Source organism: Stylophora pistillata, chromosome 13 (assembly GCF_964205215.1).
Source record: "Stylophora pistillata chromosome 13, jaStyPist1.2, whole genome shotgun sequence".
NCBI lineage: Eukaryota > Metazoa > Cnidaria > Anthozoa > Scleractinia > Pocilloporidae > Stylophora > Stylophora pistillata.
Window position 1 is genome coordinate 1085001 of NC_142531.1, and position 24949 is coordinate 1109949.

Below are 24949 nucleotides of genomic sequence, written 5' to 3' on the forward strand. Positions count from 1 at the left end.
AAAAGGGCCAAGCCACATTTCTCCAGCAGAGCATTCTGTAAATTAAAAATATCGGTCGGAGCGTCACGTAACATTGCGTGGTTTTCGAAACGTGACATGCAGTTGCTGCATTAAACTTTAGACATCACATGGCCTTGTATTAATTTATGAGGGCTCCATTCACAAGTATTGTAATGTTCAACTTACGAAGAACTTAATAAAAAGCTCTTTAGATTTTATTTTAGTTTAAAATTTATTTCGCCAAAAAGAAAAAAAAAAAAAAAAAAAAAGAAAATCAATAAACGCATGAGACGGAGCCATTCCTACCAGCGGTGAAATACAGGAATAGCTCCAGTCTCTAGTCGTCCACCTGAACTGAGCCTGAACTGACTAAACGAGTTTAGTCAGCGGAACGAGTCAGCAGATGACTTAGTCCTCTCCGGAATATCGCTGAACTAGAAAGGTCTCCCCTTCGTTATGTAAGTAACTATCTCTTGTTTGACACATCGGAGTTTTCAGTCGTATTAATATTTCACTGTTCCGCGTGGAGACACACGGTTAAACAATACTCACGTGCAAGGAGTTAAGATGTAACCTATTAACTTTTACAAACTTTTACTATTTTTATCATCCAATTACAGGTCGGAGCCATTCCTGTATTTAGTCGCTAGTCTCCGCCCTTTTGTCCGCCATCTTCATCAATCGAAATACCGTGGGCTCGGGGCGCCATGCTAATCGTGTGACGTATGCGCAACTGTTGCTGCGCAGAAGTTGCTGAATGAATATGAAAACTTTTGAATGAAATTGACATCAATTGAAATTGAAATAACATTGTTGAATAGAGTGTTCCTGAATGTGAATGAATTTTAATGTGCATGTATTTAGCGATCTTGAATGTGGACGATTTTTGTTCGTGAAAGAAAATATAAATCGTGAATGTGAATCAATATGTCGGTGAATGTGAATGTATACAACGTTCCTGAATTTTGCACCATTTCGCCAACCATATCAAGACATGGCTTTATTTAAAGAGTAAGTAATTATGAATAGTTCCAACGCGGACTTGGAGCCAATGGAATATAAATGGTTTCGAAAAAGATCATAGAGAAAAAGGTCAAGTTAAAAACGCAGGCAGAGAACCTCAAAGTGTTTGAATTTGATGTAAATGGTCCATCGGGAGAAAGTTTGGTAGTCCAGTCCAATTTTAGACTTGCGTAAAAGTGTAACTATAGTGACCCAATCCGTTTGCTCTCTCTGCTTAGTACCCAGACCTAGTGAGAGTTTCCTGTTGACTTTTTGTGCATGGCGTTTTGCACGACAACATGAATTTGGGTGCAATTTTGTTTGAAAAGACGAGGCAAGCTCCATCGCCGAGCAAAGACTTTCACCAGCTTCTAGTAACAGAGAATCAAGTTATTCTAAGAACATGGCGGATCTCAATAAGGAAAGATCAACGATACATTCCACCAAGCCAGCGAAAAGTACCCATCCAAGAATAGACCGGTTCACGCTCTTGAGTGCATGCTGGGTAATTAGGGCAAGCAAATCCAAAATGGCGGATACGAACAACACTCTTTTGCTCGATCTGAATACTTATAGTTCAATATAGAAGTCACAGCTACATTTTGAGCTCTTTATGTTATTGCCATCTCGCTCAAAAGTCGTTGACAGTTCAATATCCCAACAACACGATCATGGCCACGCACCTCGAAGATTTTTTGGAACTTTCATGTGGGGAATTGCAGTTTTATCTTAAACAGCGAGGTTTGCCCTCTGGAGGGACACACTCGGATCTTGCTGCTCGTGCTTTGGTAGCTTTTGAACATAAAACGCCTATTCGAGATTCGGCCGAAAGCCAAGCCAAGTCACTACAAAATGAACATGTAGAACTACTACGCACATGCGGTATAAAGGATCCGTTATCCATGGTCGATTGGGAGGACTGTGTAACAAAGTGGCCGCATACAAACATTGGTCAAATATTCTCGTTTATACTTGGAAAAAAAGCTTTCGACACTGACTATATTGGTCAATATAAAATCAGAAAAGCGTATTCATACTTTAAAAGTGGTTTTGTGCACACTGTATACTCAAAAACAATTCATGGACAAGACAAAGTTCTGTTGTTTGCATCTGTCACTCCATCTCAAAGAATTCGCGAAGAACCTCATAAAGTGTGGATAATTTGTAAATCTCCCGGTGAAATTCTTGGGGCATATTGTAGCTGTACAGCTGGATACAGTCAGTGCTGTAATCATGTCATAGCCCTTTTATATAAAGTTGAGTTTGCCAACCAGAAAGGTTTCACAGATCCTTCCTGCACAGATAAGGCATGTGTGTGGAATAATACTAGCAAGAAAGACATCCAACCCATGAAATTAAAGGACATGGTGTTCCAAAGCCACAAGGTAGTCAAAGAAAACCCAAGTTATGCTATTAATAGCAAGGAAAAACAGAACTTTGATCCTCGGCCAGAATCCTTGAGGGTTGTTACCGAAGAAAGCAAGCAAAAGTTTCTAGCTTCTCTTCGAAACATAAATCCTGATGCTGTCATCCATATTTCATATGCACCACCAACTTCTGATGATGTTCCCCCATCACTACAAATTATAGCTGATGATATATCCTCTAAAAACAATGGTGTAGATGCTGATGAATTAGTGAGACAATTTCTGGAACAATTATCTTTCAATGACAGTAGCATTAAAGAATTAGAAAAGGCCACAAGGGATCAGGCTAACTCCAGTATATGGAAAGAGCAAAGAAAAGGTAGAATAACTGCATCTCATTTTCATGAAGTATACACAAAGACAAAAACAATTCTTAGAAAAGAAAGCCAAATTGCAAAGTAACACCTCTTCTTGAGCGAATTTTAGATTGTACCGATCTGTCAATGATACCTGCCATTAAATGGGGAAGAGAACATGAGAGAGATGCTGCTGCATCATTCTTTGCACAAGAATCCAAAAAACACAAAAATGCAAAGCTTCAGACTTGTGGCTTGTTTATATCTAAAACTTACCCTTTTGTGGGAGCTACCCCAGATGGTATTTTTCACTGCGATTGCTGTGGTCATTCTTGTATTGAGTATAAATGTCCATACTCACTTGCAGACATGAAATTTGATGAGCATTGGAACAATACAACTTATCTAGAATTAGTGAATGGGAATATCATGCTCAAGAGAACCCACAGTTATTATTACCAGATACAAGGACAAATGGCCCTAACAGGATGTCCTAAAACCTTTTTTGTTGTTTGGACTCCACTTAGTGGTGCTCATATTGAAATTATTGAGTTTGATTTAAAACTGTGGCAAGATATCATACCAAATCTAACAATTTTTTTCAAGACTTATGTTGCTAGGGTGTTGCTAGGTACTAGGCCTATTTATTATTGTGCTGTCTGTGAAAAACCCTGTCTTGAGCCAGATGAAATTGAATGTGATGATGAAAACAGTGTTCAGTGTGAATGTTGTATGCTATGGTTTCACTGGGCCTGCTCAAATTTTGAACAAGAATCAACATTCATTTGCAGATTTTGCAATGAACAAGCAATAGATAATGATTAAAATTATAGAGTGGAAGCAATATGACCTCAACAAACTACTAAATAGTACAAAATAGTGCGGATGAAACCAAAACATTATAGTATTTAGTATTACTAAAGTTTCAAAGTTATTGTTTGAACATTGTTGTAGCTATATACAAACATGTTTGTGTAATTCCATAAAGGAATTGTATTCTAGAAGATGTGTAAATAAACTTGACTACCATAGCTTATAACCTGTGAGAAAATTGAATGGGAACATTTTGGACTGGTACAAAATGCAAACATAATTGATGAAATGAAATCTATGTACTCAAAGGCTTTTTCATATTACATATTGCTGCACAAATGATGATTATGTCATCCAAATGGGAAAGAATGCTAATGGGAATTTCTTGCTTTAACATAGCAAAGTCTTTAATTCGCTTGATAGCCTGCTCGACATAAATCCGTACATTAGCAATAAGTGATGTGTTCCTAACATCAGCACCTGACATCTGGAGATTGGAATGCTTGGAGGGTGGAATTGTTAGAGAACATTGGTAGTATGCTAACAGGTCATGAATCTTGAATCCCCTGTCTGCCATAACTTGGTCATGTGGCTGAAGATAGTTTAAGAAACCACTGTTTTCTACAATAAAAACATCAGATGACCTCCCACTGAAGGTCTCAGAGACAAATGATATGTGGCCATTTGGTGTTATCCCTATCAAAAACTTTAACGTGTAGTGTTGTTTGTAATTTGACCAACACATTGCCGCATTCTCTAAGCTTGATGGGGTTTCAGAGAATAGTTCTGTGCAGTCAATGATGACTCTACACTTTCTGTAATATCGTCGAAACATATCAGGCATATTTCTTTGAATTAAATACCTATCTGGCCAGGAAATCATCCACTTTAATTCTTTAGACATCAGCTTAACCCAAGTGGTAAAGACAGAGCTGACAGTCGCCTCGGAAACTTTGAACCTTAAAGCCAGATCAAATACAAAGAGTCCTAGCTTGATTCGCATCATGGTTAGCAAAAACTCTTGCTCCAAGGTTAGAGCTCTCTGTACATTATTTGACCTGGGCTTGGTGGTGTCCTTCAAAGCACTTTCTTTGTCTCCTTTCCAGTAGTGCATACACATGGCTTTTTCAAAGAGTGTATTAAACATCAATTGAAATGTTTCTACGTTAGGGAATCCAGTGAAACGCTGGACATCTTGCTCTGTTGTTAAATCAGCAAACTTCATACTTCCGTATGTTAGCGGATTTATTATCAAGCATTGAGTTCCTTCTTCTTTGAAGCTTGAGTTATTGGATGCCTCAGCAGTAGAGACAACTTCGTGTCTTGCCACAAGCTTTCTTTTCTTGGGTGAAGGTTTGTTAGAGTCACTTGGCACCATATACAAAGTTGGAGTTGGTGAGGAGTACGTTGGCTTTCCATATTGAAAGTGATTCGAACAAACAGTCTTGTAGTTGCCGGGTTCGAATCCAACAAGTCCTTTGGATATGCTGGCAATCCATTGGGCTCTTTTCTTTGGATCCTTCGGAATAAAATGCCAGCGAAGATTTTCGACATGTGACCGTTTCACTATCTTTTTTGGATATCTTGAGTCGTTGTTACAACCTCCAACACAACATCGGTAGTTAACCATTATATATCTTATTTTTTGACGCATTAAAATCGAAAATACAGAGCTCAAAATGTAGCTGTGACTTTTATCTTGAACTGTCAATACTAAAAATTGCGACCAGTTCTGAAACAAAGCCGATATTCATTAAGTATTCAGATCAAGCAAAAGAGTGTAGCCGAGCGTGTCCGCCATTTTGGATTTGCTTGCCCTAATTACCCAGCATGCACTCAAGAGCGTGAACCGGTCTATTTGACGATGACTCGTTAATTCAGACAGACATCAACCGTATTTTTGGCGAAGACACGCTCCGTCTTGTACACAGCATAATATGTAAAGACTGGCTAGCCCGCCTTCCTCAAAATGTCCTCATTCATATGTTATCATTCCTGGATCTTGTCGACATCGCAAGGCTGGGATCAGTGTGCCGGTCTCTTCGGAAAGTTTGCTCAAGCGACGAGTTATGGGAGAAGATTTTTCTATCCCATTGTGATACCATCAACGACGAAACTCGATCATTAGCGAAAGAAATCGGCTGGAGGAAAGTGTTCTTCACTAACAAGCTGCAGCTTCAGGTTCAAATGAGACGACGTAAAGAGAGAAACAGCGCTGAAATGAAAAGAAAGACAACTCCAGCCGAAGAGCAGATCCCCCTCACATTTGTAACTCAGTCCAATGGCAACTACGATCACTACTAATTAACTGGTGTCCATTGAGTTTTTCGAGTTAGCAGTTAAGTGTAGTTAGGGCACCTGATTTGCAAGGAAGTGTTAGCTATAAGACATTAGAAATTGTTATTTCAAAACATGCTCATAATTTGCAGTTCTTTGTTGCTCAATGAATTAAATGGGTTGTCAACCAGCTGATATCAATGATGGATCGGCCTGAGGTATGATCATCTTTTTTCAGGATTTTCTTGTAATGGTCTATTTATGATGAAAGTAGCCGACGTTTCAACCACTTCAGCTGATAAATGGGGTTTAAAAGTCAGAATGAATGGAGTTTAAAAGTCAGAAATCAACAACAGTCGTTTTTCGGCCGTACACATACCTGAACAACCCTATAATTTAACTATTTTCTGCTAAAGCACAACTTGCGTGCTAAATATCTTGAACGGTGTGGCATACTCTTACAAATTGGCCTTCTTTGAAAATAGGTATCTGAAGTTCACAAGGATTGTTTGTGTGTACAGTACTTTGAGTTTTATTTTTTCAGAAAACAGAGAAAAAAACAGAAACAAAACAAAACAAACCACATCTTTAAGTGTTAGACATTTTACTTTCTAAGATCCACAGGTGAAGTTTATGTTATAATAATTTTCAAAAATAAAGATGGTTGTATGGATGTACCGTATTTCTTCACCTATAAGCCGAGCGATTTTTTCAGTTTTCGACCCAAAATTTTGGGAGATTTTTCACGGAGAACGGGGTTCGGCTTATAGCCGAGGGTTTTACATTTTAAAAATATACAGTTGCTGAATAACTTTACCCCCCCGGCTTGTAGTCAAGTTAGCAATGAAGCAGAAGTAATAAAACACAACAAAAATAACTTCTGAATATTGGTTATTCACTTTTATGAAATTGGTGGCTCCTAAAGGAGCCGTTTGACGGATACGTGCAAGGGCTTTCAACCCAATGGTTTACTCGCCATCCGTTTCGTTTTCGCTGTCTGTGTCGAACTCGTTCTCTTCTATGTATTCATCATCTACTTCTGGGGTTTCCTCAGAGTAGACCACGTCGTCCTCTGTTCCGTCCAAGGCATTGGAAATACCGCAGGTCTTGAAGGATTTGACAACCATCTCTTCGGGTATCTCTGCCCATGCTTCCTTGATCCACCTGAGGACAAGATTTCTGCTTGGCGCCTTCTTCTTCCCAGCTGGGGTAAACTCAAATGGCCCAGATGTCATCCACGCCAAGTACTTTCGGCGCACATTATCTTTAAATGGCTTGTTTAGGCACTTATCCAAGGGCTGTACAACCGGGGTTAGGCCACCAGGGATAACTGCGATGTCAATGTTTCGCTGCTTCAGGTCATCTTTCACGGAATCGGTCAAGTGAGCTCGGAATGAGTCCCACACCAAAAGGGAACGCTCGGCACGGGGCAAACTCTGTCGAATCCATTCTCGGATGCCCTGTTCATCCATCCACCCTTTCTTATGGAAGGAAACACGAAGAGGATGCGGCACAACCAGATCTCTCGGTGTACGGACGCCTTTGAAGATGACTTTCGGTGGCACCTTTGCTCCATCGGCAGCAACAGCAAGAACGACGGTGAAGCTCCGCTTTTCCGCTCCGCAAGATTTTACTGGCACTGTTCGGCTTCCACTGAATTCCAGTGTTCGGTTCGATGGCAGCTCAAAACGCATGGGTGTCTCATCCATGTTGTAGATGCGGGATAAAGGGTAGTCGGCGCGTCTTCTTGCTGCAATGACGAAGCGATGAAAGCACACAATGTTCTCTTCGAGATCGGCGGGCAATCGCTGGGCCAGAGTTGTTTTGGTTCGCATGCTGACCGAGTGGCGTCGTTTCCATTTCTCGTACCATCCACGGGAAGCTTTGAAAGCAGGATCATCGGAGAGCTCTTTAGCTTTAAGGCGAAGGATCAATCCACTCACCGCAATACCTACGAAAAATAAAATAACAATCTTATTTTGCTGCGAGATAACCGTAGATTCGTGACTGCAGCACTCTTTTCGTGACATGTTATGAAATTGTCATGACAACAACATATTTCTGACCAATCAAAGTCTCTGTTTCCCACGCACTGAAAGACGATATCATTCAACTCTTCAAAAACTCTTAAAATTTTAGACAGAAAAGTAAATACCAACCTTGTTCTCTTTGCTGTGAAAACCACTCCATCACTTGCTGGTCTAGTTCGGGATATTTCGGAGTGAAACGGCCCATCGTCGCACGTTTTGCAGACATCTTCAGCTCTCCGGAAAGAATAGTCGCCTGGTCTCTTCTCCAGCGTCGTACCATGGACTCGCTTAGTCCATATTCTCGAGCGATTTCCGAGTTGTTTTCTACCGCTTCAGCTTCCGCGATAACTTTTATCTTGAAAGCCATACTATACGAGGAACGGCGTGCTTTAGGCATGATGATAAAAAGTGACAGCGACGAAAGGTATACTCGATAGATTGATACTTTGAAACGTTTAACTGAGATTATTATTGTTGTTGTGGTTAATCTGTTGTCGCGTGGTAGTATTTATACAGTTCGTTGGATCAATTGATATTCATATCTCTTGATTGGTTCGCTTTTTTTCTTTTGTGTTTATTGTAATTCATTAGGTTTTGTGTTTAGTGAGTCAATTTCTTATGTTTTCCGTGAGGTTCGCTTGCTCAAATGGCCAGTTACAATCAATAATTTCGCTCTCGGCTTATAGCCGATGGTTTTACCTTTTTTTTTGGGCAGCTTGAGTGTAGCGTAAAGACCCTGAAAGTCAGGGTCTCGGCTTATAGCCGAGATCGGCTTATAGGTGAAGAAATACGGTACTTGGATATTTTTTGTGTGCCTACAATACTTTCAGTCTTTTAATTGGAAAACAAAACAAAAAATATAAAAAAAAATATAATAAAACAGATCTTTTGTTGAAATGATGTTATCTACCAATCACTGTGAACAACAGACTGAAACCAGTGTTCATGGTTTTCCAAGTCTCGCACTGATCAGTATTCTTACACTTGTAAAAATATGAATTGAGTAAATGTTTTAAAAATTGATATGAACTTAATATAACTTTTATACTTTGTTTTACAAAAATTAAAGTAATGGTTGATAACATGCTTTAACCAAAAAATATAACGAGTGCATATACAGGGTGTGCTAACATATCTTGTAGGACTCACCCAAGGGTATCTAGTGTGTCTCCTATTTAAGGGCAGTTAAAATATCAGTGCAAGGTATTCTTATGAAAAAAAAAATTTAATCTGGAAAAATAAAGGATACTGTTCAAAGTTGTGGGAGAGTGAAAATTGATCCTGTGAGGATCATCTTACAAGTTTGATAATTGCATGAAATGCCCATAGATAGCTAGGTGTTTTGGGCTTGCTCCCATCCCCTCCTCCTTCACTTACTATTTAGCTCTGTCCATGTCTAATTTTGCTAAAGAGTACAGTAGTAACTCATTATTCATGAGACCAACTTAACAAAATGAAAAAAAAAAAAAAAAAAAAAGCAGCTGAACAGCAGGTTGCAAAGAAAAGGAACTCAAAAAGGACACACTAGAATTGGAATAGTTATAGGAGAATTGAAGAACAACTAAAAATCAAAGCATGTAGTTGAAAAACGTTAAAGAAAGAAAACATGGCTAGACAAGATTGCAAATCTTGTTTTTATTTTTTCAATTTTTTTTAAATAACTAAGGGAATTGTCAACATGTGCCTTTCAAAACAGCCCAATAAGAAAGAGCAACAGTGATTTTACATAAACAACCTTACTTCAGTTCTAACTGAATTTGTTCAACATTTCATACATGTTCAATCAACTCACCACAATAACTTGATGCTCATTGTAAGAGCAAATAATAACTAACATTAAAATGCAACCATGAACATGTTTTAAATGTTTGTTCACAAATCACAAACACACTCACTCTGCACTCTAAATCTCTTTAGTGAAAGAATACAGCATAACTGTTGGTGATATCAACAAAATCTGCTCACATCGCAAATTTTGATTAGGTACTACAAAATGAATATCAAAGTTATCACAAGGCCTATCAGAATGGAGGAAAATATCTGATTAGCTGGGAATGTACTGTATAAATTCCATTTGGCCAATACTGGAGTGAAGCAAATAAAAGCAATCCTGCAATAATTAACAGTGAGCACTCCAATCAGAATATGATACCACTGACCTACATGCAGTACTAAAAAAGTTAAATGTCTTCCACTTTGTTTCCCTCAGTATTAATAAAATAAAAATCATCTTAAATTTAATTCATCCAAGTCCATCTGAGACAATGCCTATAAATTTTACGACAAAAACTTTTAACCTCATATTGTAAAATCCACATAAAATTTTAAGGTTAACTTAAAGACACTTAAAGACATCTCCACTCTGAAACTAAAGTAAGTAAGTAGTTCTTCATTCCTGTTATGTCAGCTGACAGATGTGTTTGGCCAGAATTTCACAGGATTGGTGCTACTGCTACTCTGAGGTGTGTGTGGTAGCTCCTTGATATCCACAACTTCACAAGACATCACGCTACAGCTTATCTAACAACAAATGTGAATAAGAACGTTTAATCAATATCAATGGCCAGACTGAACGACCACACTTGTACAACTCTTGGATTTTATGGGAACTGTTACTGAGGAAAAAGCCCTTTATCGCCAAAAGGGATTTTAAAAAATGCCCTGGACATGTTAATTAGATATGGTGCATATCTGAGCTGTGTTGTTGAGCTTCCTTCCTTCATTATGACTGATAATTGTTATTGCTAACCATATTCTTTGAACTGTTCCTGCGAGAAAGTTGAGTACTCTTGGACATTCCATCGTCTTCTTTCTCCACTGTGTTAAAATGGACATCCTCTTCTCCTGGGGGCCTACTGAAGGACAATGTTGAACAACTACATGAATAACTGTTATGAAGAATCCTCACTGGTCAACTTCTCTGAAAGCACTTCACTAGAGTGCAAGAGTACTACTGGGGGCACCATAAGGGCCTGCTTAATAAAGGAAAAACTGCAAAATTCTTACCTTGACAAAGATATTTTGGAGAGTTGAATTTTATCACTAGCCACTGCTTCACCATTTTTTTCTGGATAGTGTAAACAAAAGAAATTAAAGTGAGCAACATTGTTTTTATTAATGCATGTAAAATTTATATCAAGATGTACAATAATATTATATAAACTCTCAGATTAAAAAAAAAAAAAAAAAACAAAAGCTATTTATAATAAGTGAATCAAAACAAAATTGACCATAGAGAAAGATTGAGCAAAGATTTTTAAAAATAGCAAATGCCATTCCAGCTAAGTGGCTGGGCCAGGTGGTAATTTTTCAAAAAATGCAGAAGAAATAGTACACACGCTTACTTGAACATACAAGCTCAAGGAAACAACAACAAAAATGTAATGGGTTAGGCACTCATTAACTTATTTTTCAAGTATATCAATATACAAATCATTAGTTGAAAATATTGGATTGTTTGAGAGGATCCTTGAAGCAAGTTCAACTCTAGATTTAAAATGTTCATCTATCAAAGAACTAAAGATTTTTTCACGGTTGAAAGAACACAGAGTTTCCCATAGTTAGTCCTACTGATGCACCATAGGTTATACCAATTTTATTTGTTAATACAAATGTAATTTTGAAAAAGTTATTAAAAGTAAATGGTAGTCTCTTAGAATAAAAGATCTGTGTAATAAACTTCATGGACCTCGTATTAAACAACCTAAATTACCTTTTTTCTTTGCATTTTTCCTCCTTGGTCGCACATTCTTTTTTTTCTTCTCTTCATCACTATGGCTGCTGTGACCATTCCTTAATGCAGGGCCTGGTATGCTTCTGTGAAAACCAATGAATTGCTTGTGGACATCAATAGTGCTGAGAAAACAAACAAATTGTTATTGTTCTTTTAGAACTACGCGGTAAATCTCTTCAGCCAATATAAATGGAAAATTTCATCAAGCACATGAACATTAGTTGGTGCTTTGAAAGAATTCCAGATTTTTCCCATTTCTTGGAATGCTTTAATTTATCATGCACACTTTTCCTAGAGCTTGAAATCAGTTGAAAAATGCTTATACTTCTTCTAGAATTCAAAACGGAGGTCTGGACAACCTGTAATATTGACAGATCTATAACTCTCAAAAGAGAAACAACTTTGAGTTTAAATTTACAACATGTTTCGACATTCTCATGTCATCTTCAGTTGTAAATGAGCATTTAACGGTTGTACATTTGAATTTATAATAAGGTATGTTACAAATTACGTGTCAGGGCCTACGTTACATTTTAATGTTATAAATGCGAAAAATGTAAATAGTGCACGCTTGACTAGATCCAAAAAATAATAATAAAATAATAACGATAATAAAATAAAAGACCAAGGAACAACATAATTAAAGGAAAGAGACAATTCTAGATGTTTCAATTGCTGATTAAGAATGGATTTTTCCCACTTAATATGCAATGCCTCTTTGATTTTAATTTGGTATTTTGAAGTGGCAGAATCTAAGATGGTGAAACATTCAGTGTCACAAGAGTCAAGACAGGCCCTTGATGACTGCAGGTGCTTGTAAATATGTGAAGTTTTGTCCGACAAGAGGTGCTCACGAACTCGTGTACAAATGTGGTGAGTGGTCTCACCAATATAACTGACATTACAGCCAGCACACGAAAATTTATATACGACACAAAAACGTAGACCCAGCGATACTGAATCTTTCACACCGAACGTGTTTCTGAGTCAAAATGTACTGAAGACTAACTTAACATCTAAATCAGTTCTACAATAACGTTTGAGTAGTTGTCTTGACTTAGTCTGAGTGATGTTAGAAAACCAACCAACATAGGGAAGTTTATAATAGTGCAAAGAAGGTTTACCAGAGTTAGAAGAGGTGTTCTGCCCAGTAGGAGAAGGATTATTTTTCTTCACTAGATACCTGTAAATGATCTTGTCTATGACCCAAGATGGATAACAATTTTTCCATAGCAAGAAAATAAGTTTCTTGACATATCCAGATGAAAACCAACCCAGGAATTATTGATCTTACATGCTCTGTCAATCAATGTTGTGACTAAACCTAATTTGTAAATCAAAGGGGCGAAGCTGAAATAATTAGTAAGAAGACCACTAAACGTCTTCTTGCAATATACACTAGTGATGATGGATGTATGACTGTTGTCTAACGATATGTCTAGAAACGATAATTTCCTATCAATTTACTTTTCCATTGTGAAACGAATACTAGGATGCTTGGCATTGATATAATCAAAGAACACGAGCGTGTCCTCCTCGCTATTGAACAAACAAAAGGTGTCATCAACATAGCGTCTGTAGAACAGAACTTCAGAGAATGAATAGTTATCTAGCCAGTTTTTTTCATGATGTCCCACAAAGAGGTTTGCAAGTACTGGAGCAAGTACTTGCAAACTTGTACTGACAGATCTATACATTTAAGCAGTCTATCACAAAGAATTAAGTTCCATGAAGTGTACAAGTTAAGTTTGATTTTACCTCATTTTAATCTCAACAGAAGATGATGGAGATTTGCTGGGCAATGATGTTGGCTGGACATAAACTTGGGGCTGATGATGCAAGTTGTGCACTAACCTCAAAGTTGGACCCTGTCATAATACAAATTTAACGTAAACATGTATGCAAAAAAAAGTAAAATACAATCAGCCTGTGAAAAAGAATGTGACTCAAAGATGCTGGCTATTAACAAATTTATGATCACTGCAACCCTCAGCAATAATACTATTCCTAAAAATCTCTGCTTCTTCTGGCCAGTGACAGATAGGCTTTTACATACTTTTAGATTGTTCCTAAATTCACAAGCATTTGACACTGCTTGGGTACAAGCTTAGTAGAACACATGCTCCATCTCCATCTCCATCTCAGATATACTTTGTTTCTTTAATAAATTGTATTTATTGAGTTGCTCATTAGGGGTCCTTGAAGCTCTCATGGAGTCTTTCAGAAAAAGGTATGAAGACATTTACAGCATATAACACAAGATTAGTCACAGTCTGGACTACTTACCGTTTTAGGAAGTTCTAAAGAAACTCTTAGTTGTTCTTTTGCTTTAAGTACCTTAATAAAAGTAAAGCATAAATAATTCTAGTGTACAAAAAGCCAACATTTATTCATTATGTTTGGAAGTAAGGTAGGAAATTGTTATTGGTTGTAATACATAAAGTTGAGGCTTACAAGTAAAGATTGAAATGATTAACTGGCCTTTCTAAAGTTATACCTGCAAAATGTCCCATTGCATTACTAGAACTCAGACATGTATTTTCCAATATTATTATAAAATTTAAATTTATACCGCGCAGTTTGTGGTAGGAAGCAGATTCCAAAGTCTAGGGGCGGCACAACTAAACGATCTATCTGCCAGGGTCTTCTTGGATATTATTTTCGGGAGAGTTAATAAAGCTGCGGAGTCACCGCTGCGCCTTAAATTATACCTAGACGGTGGCAAGACAGATATTAAATGGCGCAAGTAGTCGGGTGCCATACCATGCAATACCTTAAATGTAAGAAGAATTATTCTATATTCGATACGATAACAAACAGGCAGCCAATGTAATTTGCGAAGTAGAGGCGTGATGTGGCACGACTTCGGAGCACAATAAACCAAACGAGCACTAGCATTCATAACACACTGCAGTTTAGACAGCTGATATTTCGGTAACCCAGACAGAAGGCTGTTACAATAATCAAGTCTACTTGTTATAAATGCATGAACTAGTGTTTCGGTGCTACTTCTGGATAAGTATTTCCTAATATGTCTGATATTATAAAGATAATATCAGACAATAGAAAGAGAAAGTCAAACAATACAGCCAACCTCACTCATAGGTTTGATCCGGTTCTTACAAAAACTAAGAGCCCGAAAACTAAGACCCCAGTCTTTTCGTTTATTTTCACTTTTCTGGTGGGTCTTATTTTTCGTAATTACGAAAGCTCCTTATGAAAACTAACACCCATCTTATTTTTCTTGGAAACGTTTTCTATCACATTTCAGGTGGGATGTTAGTTTTTGTAATAACGAAAGCTAATTACGAAAACTGAGACCCCATTTTACTTTTCTTGTTTATTTATTTTATTTTATGAGAATATGTTGAAACGTAAAAAGCGTATGAATAGTAAATTGAATAATACACAGTAATTGTTTTGGGTCGTTCAACAAGATGCAAAAATAGTGAAACTTAAGGAAATTTTTCAAATGGAACAGTTCAGAATTAATCAGGGTTTGCACACTTTATACTGTCGTTAAGCTCCTGTTACATGCAACAATTTTTTCTGCAACTTGTCTCGCAACAAAATTTGTTACAAGTTGCATGTACCATGTTACACGTTACAAATACCATGCAACTTGTCTCACGACAAAAATTAATTCAATTCAGTTCAATTCAGTCCATTTTCACTGCATTAAGTTTTTGCAGTGGGGAAGGACTAGAAAGGAACATAGGAACCATTCGTGCTAGTCCACCCTCCCACCCATCCCACTCCAGGGGAGGACATCCATCACACAGTAATCTCGTGTGTGGGAAATTTACGTCTCCTACCCCAACCCTGCAGGAGACGGGACCTCCATTTATTCGTCCCTATCCGAGAAGACTAGAATATCTAACCATTTCTTGATATTATAGAAAGGTAGCAAATTCTTCTCAATTATTTTAAGACCTTGAGTGTTGGTCCGGCCGGGGCTCGAACCCTCGACCTCCCGCACAACAGTCCAGCGCTCTATCCATTGAGCTAACCAGGAGGCGGTTAAAAATTGCGTAAGTTAAAAATGAAGCATATGTCGACTACAGAGTGTGGCAGAACAAGTTGTAAGAGCCATACTACAAGCAATTTTGTTGTGCAGCTTGAAAAAAATTGTTGCAGAAAGTAGAAAATGATTCAACTCTTCATGCAATTTAAAAAAAATTCAGTTCCATGAAGGGATGCTACACATAAAAGTTGTGCATGCAACTTGCAACAATATTTTTTTCGAAAACTAAGATCCCACCTGAAATGTGATAAAAAACGTTTTCCGTTTTACAACTAACGACACTACTCATAAAGTGGGCAAACCCTGATTAAGGCTGAACTATTCCATTTAAAAAAATTTCCTCATTAAGTTCAATTATTTTTGCATCTTGTAGAATGATTCAAAAATAGCTCAGTATCTTGGAGGAAAATTAAGAATCGCCTGTCGCGTGAGAAAATACTTCAAAACGCAAGGAAAGGTTATAGGAAATCCCACTTAATCTTAAAGCAACCAGGTTCTTCGATCCAATCGAAAAAGCAACAAATGAAGATGATGTACGAACTCTCCCATTCACCTTCCAAAAATTGATAAATATAAAGAAAAATGAGATGGGGTCTTAGTTTTCGTAATGAGTTTCATAATTACGAAAACTAAGACCCACTGGTGAAGTGATAAATCATTGAAAAGACAGGGTGTTAATTGCTGTCTATTATTCGCTTTTTACATTTCAGCATATTCTATTTATTAAAATAAAATACAATTGATTAACAAGAAAAATAAGATGGGGTCTTAGTTTTCATAATATGTTTTGGTAATTATGAAAACTAAGACCCACCAGAAAAGTGAAAATCAATGAAAAGACGGGGGATCTTTTTGGGGTCTTAGGTCTTAGTTTTCGGGGTCTTAGTTTTTGCAACAACTGTTTGGATCCCAACATATCCAGTACAAGTTATTGAAATATAAAAGTCACACAATGTAAATAAAAAAAAACAAAGGCAGTTGACTCACTGGCACTCTCAAAGGTCCTGGTCCAGGTAAATGATCTCTTCCGGTGGCTCCTGACAGAGTTCCAGGTGAAGAAGAGCATGTATCTTGGTTCCTTCCACTCTGGGTCCCTGTTCCTTGCAAGGATGTCTTCCTGGTACCTGCCAGGTGATATGGCCGCCTGACAGTATCAGTAGCTGACTTTTTACCTTAACGTTAAGGAATATTTTAGTAGTTATAAACCTTCTACACAATGTATGTCTTACAGACCAGGCATGTGGTCAAGATGGCTGAATACTCAACCATTTTTTTTCTCAGGAGAACCAAGACAGGCTGAGACCCCACCCCCCCCCCCCCAAAAAAAAAACAGAAAAAAAAAAAAACAGGTAAATTGTCCTGCCAGGTGATATGGCCGCCTGACAGTATCAGTAGCTGACTTTTTACCTTAACATTAAGGAATATTTTAGTAGTTATAAACCTTCTACACAATGTATGTCTTACAGACCAGGCATGTGGTCAAGATGGCTGAATACTCAACCATTTTTTTTCTCAGGAGAACCAAGACAGGCTGAGACCCCACCCCCCCCCCCCCCCAAAAAAAAAAACAGAAAAAAAAAAAAAACAGGTAAATATCAAACCATCTTCAACAAACATGAGTGGTCATAAAGGATTTATCATAACATCAAAAGATGATGGCAGAAAAATCTAATTTTGTCTAAATTGAAACAGTACTACATTTACAGGACTTGTCATGTAAGGTAGTCAAACAGGACAAGGGAACTGTTTCATCTTGCACCCTTGCAAACTGAAAATGTTAAGAATATCAAGGTTTACTTTCAATAGGTAGAGAATAAATGGACAATAGTCAAGTGAGATGTACCAGCTTCCTTGTTAACATTTGTTCCATTCTGTGGTGGATGATCTGTTGCTCTGTGCTCTCCCCCTGCTGCATTAACCGAAGACATATCACTGGATGAACTTGCCAATACAGATAACTTCTGACGTGTACTTGCTGTTGCTCCTGCCACCATACTGAAAAGTATTCAGATCAAGTCTATTGATGAACTGCCATAGCCCTGTTTACAAATCTATGATATATTAATGGAGTCTGAGAAAGTGACAAGGCCTAATGGAATGATTACCAGTTACACTGCATCAGTTCTATTAAACTGTTGGTTCTGTACCTAAAAATATATAAGGTTTTTTACCTGATACCTCTTGAAACTTAAAGGAAAAATATGGAATGGTTCCTTTTATCATAAGGCAAGCTCTTTGAGCATGCAAGATGAAGCAAATCCTATGTTCTGATCTACTACCCTTACTCTATCTTTGGATATAGAGTGATATATCAGCTGTATGTCTTGAAGGAAGTAAACTCAAAGAACAGTCCACAACAAAAATTAATAGACTGATATTATTTGTTGTAATCCTTAAGCCAAAGGATGAATCCTTCAGTGAATAAGATCCTTTGCTCGAGTTGACTGGATATCACCCTTCCCTACTTTGCTGTTTCAACATGTTTTGAGCAAACAAGTAATACTACATAAATTTATGTCTTAATTCTAACAGATCCTTGAGTATCAGTGGTTAATAAGATTATTTAGAGGATAAACATCCATTATCATAGAACTTTGTATACCTTGAGGTTTTAGTTATAACTCGACAGAGTTTCTTGGGTACTGAGGGTGCATTCTTAGAACTCTTCACAAACCGCCTGACCCAATTCTTGACTCCTTCTAAAGATGTAAACTCGCTGAGAGGAAGTCGTGTCCATGGGTTGGTATTGTTCATATCAAGTACAGCCACTGCCATTGCTCGCCCCACCTGTCGTCAACAAGAAATGGCAAAAATAAAACAATAAAACTTTGCTCACAGGCCAAGTGACCCACACTACCACAAGGTTTTCTGATTTTCCTCTGCATTAAGCCACTTGGTGTATCATTACTCTAGGTGGATGGAATCTAAGTCCACCACAGATAAACCTCACCAATACAAATGTACAGACCTGGGTGGAGAGGGAAGGTTTGTGAGAGGAAAGTAGCACACTCAAGAACACAACACTTGCCCCATCGAGGCTTAAATCAAGGTCTCTCAATAAAGTTTTCAATGTACTGACCTCTTATATGCCACATCTCAAAATAATGTGATTTGCCAACTTGTGACATACATAATTAACAACAAATTCATCTTAAAAAGTAACTACTAGACAGACCGGTGACCTCATTTTACCTCTTCATAAATCTCTGGTGTATACTTGGGTGGGAAGCCAGGCAAGGGAGGTGGAGTAGCACATCCATTGTCGCATGTAGCAGGCGGCAAACAGTTGACTGTTCGACCACAGTTGTAGTTACACTCTAGTGTATAACTGATAGAGAAATCACACTGATGTTCAAAAGTTGCCAAATAACAATCAATACACCTTGTCTTATTGCAAAATATGGATTGATGCCGATAAAGGAATGTAGAGAGAATCAATTACTTGAAACTGCTTTTTAAGCCTAGCACTATAACAACGTCTGGCCGTCTTATCTCAGTGTCCGTGTTGGATTATGAAGGTCTCATCTTAAGCTAGACATTCATAATCCAACAAGGACACTGAGGTGTTTGAAGGAAAAGTTCTTAAAAGTACCCCTTGAGTCTGGTACTTTCCAGGACAGTACCTCTCCTCCTTTTAATTCATTACCCTCTGCTGCAAGGAACTCTGTAGTCCTTAGTGATTTTAAAATGCAAGTTAAGACTCACCTGATAAATAAGGCAAATGTATGTTTGAATTTTTGATTTGTAAATAGTCTTGATTATCAATTTAACTTTTGTCAGTAGCATCCTTATATTGTATATAATGTGAGTTGTATTAGGGATGCATAGGAGAGAGAAAAAATATAAACCATTGGGGTATCACACCATCACAAGGGAAACTACATATTCCTAGAGAAAGGCTTAAAGATTACATGAACTTACGACAAGTATGCACAATATTTCTTAAAAAAACTCTGAATTGAATCTGGTTAGGTGGTCTGATGGTGGAAGAATAATAAGTTAGTGTATTATTATTATTATTATTATTAGAAATCTGTTAAATGTAAAATATTTTACACATGTCTTTACCAACCTGTGAATCATCCCAGTGGCTTTAAAGATGGCAACCCTCCCACTTCCCTCTTTGGACATGCCATCTCGCTTGTCCTTGCTGTACATGTTCTTCTCAGTAAAGTTACAGGCTGCAAAGTCAAAGTTTGTTGAATTCAAAGAGATGAGTTTTGGGAATAAAATAGAGCTGACATAGTCGTCTTCATTCTCCAGGTAATTTGCATAAACAAAGCATCCACGTTTTGATGCGTGGCCATGCAGATCAACATAATATGAAACCCCACTGTTATGCTCAGGTGAAGTCTGTAAAGAGCAGGAGCTGCAATTTGCAGGTTCTTTCTTGTTTAACACCTTTTTGAACTGAGGCTGGTTAATAGTTCTTGTATTTAACTGCTTCTCTGAATGGCATTCACTTGACAAGCTGCTAGTACTTTCATTTGAAAGCTGATTAAAAACAAGAGTTTCGTTTTGAAGTCCATCATTTGAGTCACCAGTCTGAACATCAGGTGACATCTCCTTATCCTCCAAAGTCAACGAATCAAAATTTGATGAGAGTGTTTCCCTGTTCCTGTTATTGTTTGCATCATTTTCTATCAATACATTGTTTGCCACACTCATTAATTCCATTTTTGCAGATTCAGATTCTGGTAACTCTGGCTTTAACTCAAAAGGGACTGATGTCTGAAAATGTAAAATATCTTTGTTTGTAGCAAATTCAGTGCCAGTTTCAACAACAGCACTGTTAAGGTTTATTGTGATTTTTGTTGCCTCCTCCGTATCACATACAGAAGGAACCTGGGGATCAGAATCTTGGTGCAGGTTTCCTTTAGTATGGTGATATAAAATGATACTTTTTGCTGCAAAGATTGAAGGATGAAGGAAAGGATCAGGATCCATATAGACACGATTCAAGTTCACACCTCGCTGATCAGTTCGGTAATGACCACGTTTGACACCGTCTGGATTTAACATTGGTATCAACTTGAATACATATTGGTCCCGTAACGCGGCAGCTCTGGGATCACCTTGACGTAAAATGAAGTCTAGGAATCCATTGAATACAAAACTTGATGGAGTTTCCCCTGGATGTACCCTGGCACTCAGAAAGAACACCTGGAAGAGTTACAGGAAAGAGTTGAAATTTATCAAATCCTATGGAAACATTTAAATCCTGTAAGTACAAGTTAATAACTTTTCTGCTACTATGAGATCATTGTAGACTAAATTTCCTCAAATGATAGAATTTCAGAAGCCTTTAAGACTTTATAAGCTACTGGCTCATACAATCAATGTAGTATTGTTACATGGAACTCATTATTGAGTTTTAAGCACAACCTTTCGGCAGTTACAAGAACACAAGAAGCTTCTTTGATTTTGAAGTCTAATGGATATACTGTAATAGATAGCTTTTACTTTGCAAAGAGAGATTACATCAGTTTAGACTTATACACAAGATGGCTACAAAGCAAAATTGGGTTGATGATCAAATACACCTTCAAGTAAATAGCAGCAACCAAATGTGACCTTTGGGGAAACGTACACTAACGATATTCTGTTAGACTGTCTAGACCGTTAGCTATCCGTTAATCATCCGTTAGATAAATCAACGAAAACCGTTAGAGGCGTTAGTCAATTCGTTAGCATCTAATCCGCAACCATTAGAGCATTAGTTGAATTCGTTAGAGCTAAGTTAGAGCGTTAGTTGAATCCATTAGAGCATTAGTTGAATTCGTTAGAGCGTTAGTTGAATTCGTTAGAACATTAGTTGTATCCACTAGAATGTTAGCTGTATCCGTTAGAGGAGTTTTGCAGTCCGTTAGTCGTATCCATGAATGACATTAGTAAATCTGTTAGTATCCTGACCTTTACCTGTTGGAGCGCGAGTCGTATGTATATAAAAGCGTAAGCCGATGTATAAATGATTTTTTCCTCTCTTACCCTGGTGTTATAGAAACTGTAGCATGAACTGACTAAAAAGTTCAATGTAGGATTCAACTAGGGAACATTAATACCTTGCAGAGCCGTGTTGATAAAAATTCTTGATATCTGGTGTGCTCATGGCCTTCAGATCTATCAAAGTTAAACACTATTATTTTATTCATGGAACACTATTATTTTAATTTATTTTAAACACTATTATTTTATTCATGGAAGAGATTAAAAAATTATCCATGCTCCGTTTGCCATGTTTTTGTTCTTGGCTCCAGGCTTCCTTAGGGTTGTTACCCTGGTAACCGATAAAATCCAACATAAAAAACACCAAGCTTTCAAAATTCTTGATTTAAAACTCGAAGTTCTCGGTATACCGAACGATATTCCTCAGCAAGGCAAAAGTTACAGTAAATTGTATGGAATAGAACTTCAATTAAAAGAAACTCGATATAAGAAATTCCCGTTATAACGAACGGAATTGAGGATCCCAAACGTAATATAACATAAAATTATACCCTGATTTAACGAAGTAGAAACATGTATGGTGAATATATTCGCAATCGCCGGATACTCTTTTTGGCAAATGCTGGCAGATCACGTACCGAAATTTTCAGAATTCTCAGCCCAGAAATCATCACTGTTGCAAAAAGCACCGTCTCTAGAATTATACAGCGCTCTAAGAAAAAGAAAGAAGGACTGCAAAAAGAAGACCGGTGTGGATGTCTATTGCTGTTGTTTAGCAGAACGTCGATTTGGCCGTCTGAAGAAGACTCGATTCGCCTGATCATTGGTTATTTTCACAATCGTCAAAGCGGACTCTTTGAGCGTTAAAAGCCTTCAGCCAGTTAGCTGTTTTCAAAAAGACTTTGCAACACCGTTTTACACTTCCTTGCTCCGTACTTTTTTCAATCGACTGCTTGCACCATTTTGGGTGAACCATAAGGAGCAAAGTGAAACAGGCAGACCATCCGTTAGTGTGTCAGTACAAACTGTTAAGACGTAGGGACAAAGCGTTAGAATGTTTGGAAAAACCATTAGAGCCTTAGGACAAACTGTTAGAGCATTAGGACAAATCATTTGAGCATTAGGACAAACCGTTAGAGCGTTAGGACAAATCGTTAGAGTGTTAGGACAAACCGTTAGAGCATTAGGACAAATCATTTGAGCGTTAGGAGAAACCGTTTGTGCGTTAGGACAAACGGTTAGCACGTCTGAAAAGCCGTTAGCTATCCATTAGCTATCCAATAGTTTTCTAACGTTTAACGGAATATCATTAGTGTACGTTTTCCCAAAGAAGGTCACAAATGATAATATAGTCACTAACCCAAAAAGCAATGAAGTGGTGAATGATGTTTACACATTATGGTAAACAGGTCTTAGTTCCCCTTGACAAGTACAGTTGTCAAAAAAAAAAACTTACTGGTGTAAGGCAGCTAGCGAGTAAACAAGCTTACATGACATGAGGTGCAGCCTACTTTGAAAGCTGTACTCAGATTTGCATACATGGCAAACTTAAGATATCTTCAACCACATTTTTTTTCTACATTATTCTACAGAAAAGTGATTCTTCTTACCTTCTTCCCTTCAAACTTGTGAGCCCTAGGAACATTTTTGTCTGGGAAAAGATGTGGGAGAGATTCTTCTCTTTCCTCCATCAAGCCCTTTGCAGAGGTGATTGTTAGGAGGTCTACTCTTAAGCTGTCCAGTGTGAAACACAGAAGTTCCCGATAAAAATAGATAGAGTCTTTTGGTTCTGAGGGGGTCATTTGCTGACATATGGTGAAGCTTCTGTCCAGATCATCAAGCTTTGCTTGGCAATCTGAGTATGAGTATGGATAGCAGAATGCAAAGTAGTGCACTCCATTGCGCTGATCAGGAAAACGATAAGTGAATGATAGTCTAAACTGGCCATCAACAGTCTGAAGGGAAAAAGGAAAAACAATTTATGAATACTTTCTTCCATTGTTTGGATTGTTTGCAAATTCCAAAATAAAATTTTCACTCATAGGATGTTTTCAAAGGATAAGTTAAACCTTAAGGTTGAATATCTGGTTACTTTTACCCTCCTAATTGCTAATAACAATGCTGCGAACAAACCTTCACAAAAATTATGAACAAGTGTTTGTTTTAGTTTTTCAATGTTTATGAACTCAGCAGTGATTTGTTACTTTATAACAAAACCAGCTCAGTGAAAACAAGAAAAGTGAAACAAAGCACACCTAACGTGATAATTTTTTAATCATCCACTTCTGTTCAACAATAGATACTAATTAATTTTAGTCAAGTTTAGCGATTACCTTCTAATGAAACCAAAATAGTAAAAAGCGATGTTTGTTATTGTTCCTACAACGCTTATAGGACGCCTTACCTCGTATTTCGGCTTATCTCGTATTCTTTCCCATTTGTTCTTGGATGGGACAACCTTTACCAGCGGAGTCATGCCTTGACCGTACAACTTTCCCTGCCGATTTAAATTCATGATATTTATCCGTAAAAGTTTTCCCGGTTGGCCTCCTTTGATACCAAAATAAAACCATGTTCGATTCAGATTTTCAAACTCGGTGCCAGCACAGTCGGGAGCCGTCCAAACATTGTAATCAAAGTCAGGATTTATTACAACAACTCCATCACAATCTTCTGGACTGGACGAAGCGTCTTCAGTTTTTACTCTCTCTACGCGGGCCAAATTTCCCGAGTCAAAATTCGAGATAAAAGTAAAAGGTCCTAATTTCTCTTCCATAACCTCTCACATCCCATAACCGAACGGTCCATGCTAAAAGTAGAACATTGTTTTAGAAACATTCACCTCGCGCTGTTTGTCTTTCCGCCATTTTGAGTTCTGTTGTCGAGTCATTTCCAACTGCCCGCCGTTACCACGCAACCATGTCTAGTGCTTAGTCCATCGCTATTATTGTCCACGTTTTGAATGAGAGACGCGCAAGCAGAGTCCCTACCTATACTTATGACAATATTGCGACACCTTCCTTTAATTCTTTATTTATTCATTTGCCACGAATCATTAACTATAATTTGTAACCATTCGATGAATATTTACAGAAGGATGGTAATATTTCTTATCTACAAATCTGTCAATAGCTAAAAACGAAATAAGTAACGTAGCGAGGAAACCAAAGAATGAATAGCCTGAACTGAGAAGTTTTTCTTGATTAGTTTGTTTTTTTACTGTTAAATGAACAAAGAAACAGTCTTAATAGATGAAATAACTTCAAGAACACTAAAATGAAACAACTTAACCATCCGTGCATCTTCAATCTAACATAGAAAAATCTGTAATATTTTTTTTTTTGTTTTGTTACAGTAACTTTAGCCTGTCAGAGGGGCTGGTGAAGCGCAAATGATAATGA

General features: G+C 37.6%; 2 protein-coding genes and 1 long non-coding RNA gene across 9 annotated transcripts in view; 2 read left to right on the top strand and 1 right to left on the bottom strand.

Moving 5' to 3' along the window:
- Positions 1-13518, top strand: part of LOC148717216 (uncharacterized) — a 29106-nt gene extending 15588 nt beyond the window's left edge. Inside the window, exon 2 of the long non-coding RNA XR_015994500.1 lies at positions 13356-13518. This is a non-coding gene — a long non-coding RNA (uncharacterized LOC148717216). The remainder of the gene's footprint in view (positions 1-13355) is intronic.
- LOC111344803 (F-box only protein 36) lies at positions 1259-6488 on the top strand. Its single transcript, XM_088742674.1, is given in 2 exon segments — positions 1259-1482; positions 5382-6488. Coding segments are annotated over 2 exon segments (642 nt in total). The 5' UTR covers positions 1259-1301; the 3' UTR covers positions 5843-6488.
- On the bottom strand, positions 9461-24442 carry LOC111344751 (cytosolic carboxypeptidase-like protein 5). 7 transcript variants are annotated; one of them, XM_022952005.2, is made up of 13 exons: positions 23953-24442; positions 23159-23503; positions 19675-20765; positions 18795-18930; positions 18205-18389; positions 17446-17597; positions 16590-16774; positions 13865-13915; positions 13337-13446; positions 11558-11700; positions 10852-10912; positions 10595-10700; positions 9461-10365 (listed from the first exon to the last, which is right to left on the bottom strand). In XM_022952005.2, the coding sequence occupies exons 1-13, from the start codon at positions 24322-24324 to the stop codon at positions 10249-10251; spliced, it is 3054 nt and encodes a 1017-aa protein (XP_022807740.2). In that variant the 5' UTR covers positions 24325-24442; the 3' UTR covers positions 9461-10248. The 7 variants fall into 7 exon arrangements, with proteins under 7 accessions (XP_022807740.2, XP_022807770.2, XP_022807762.2 ...); XM_022952035.2 differs by having other exon boundaries at positions 11558-11661; positions 13433-13446; positions 23953-24441; XM_022952027.2 differs by having other exon boundaries at positions 13433-13446; positions 23953-24441.
- Positions 24443-24949: the final 507 nt, after the last annotated feature.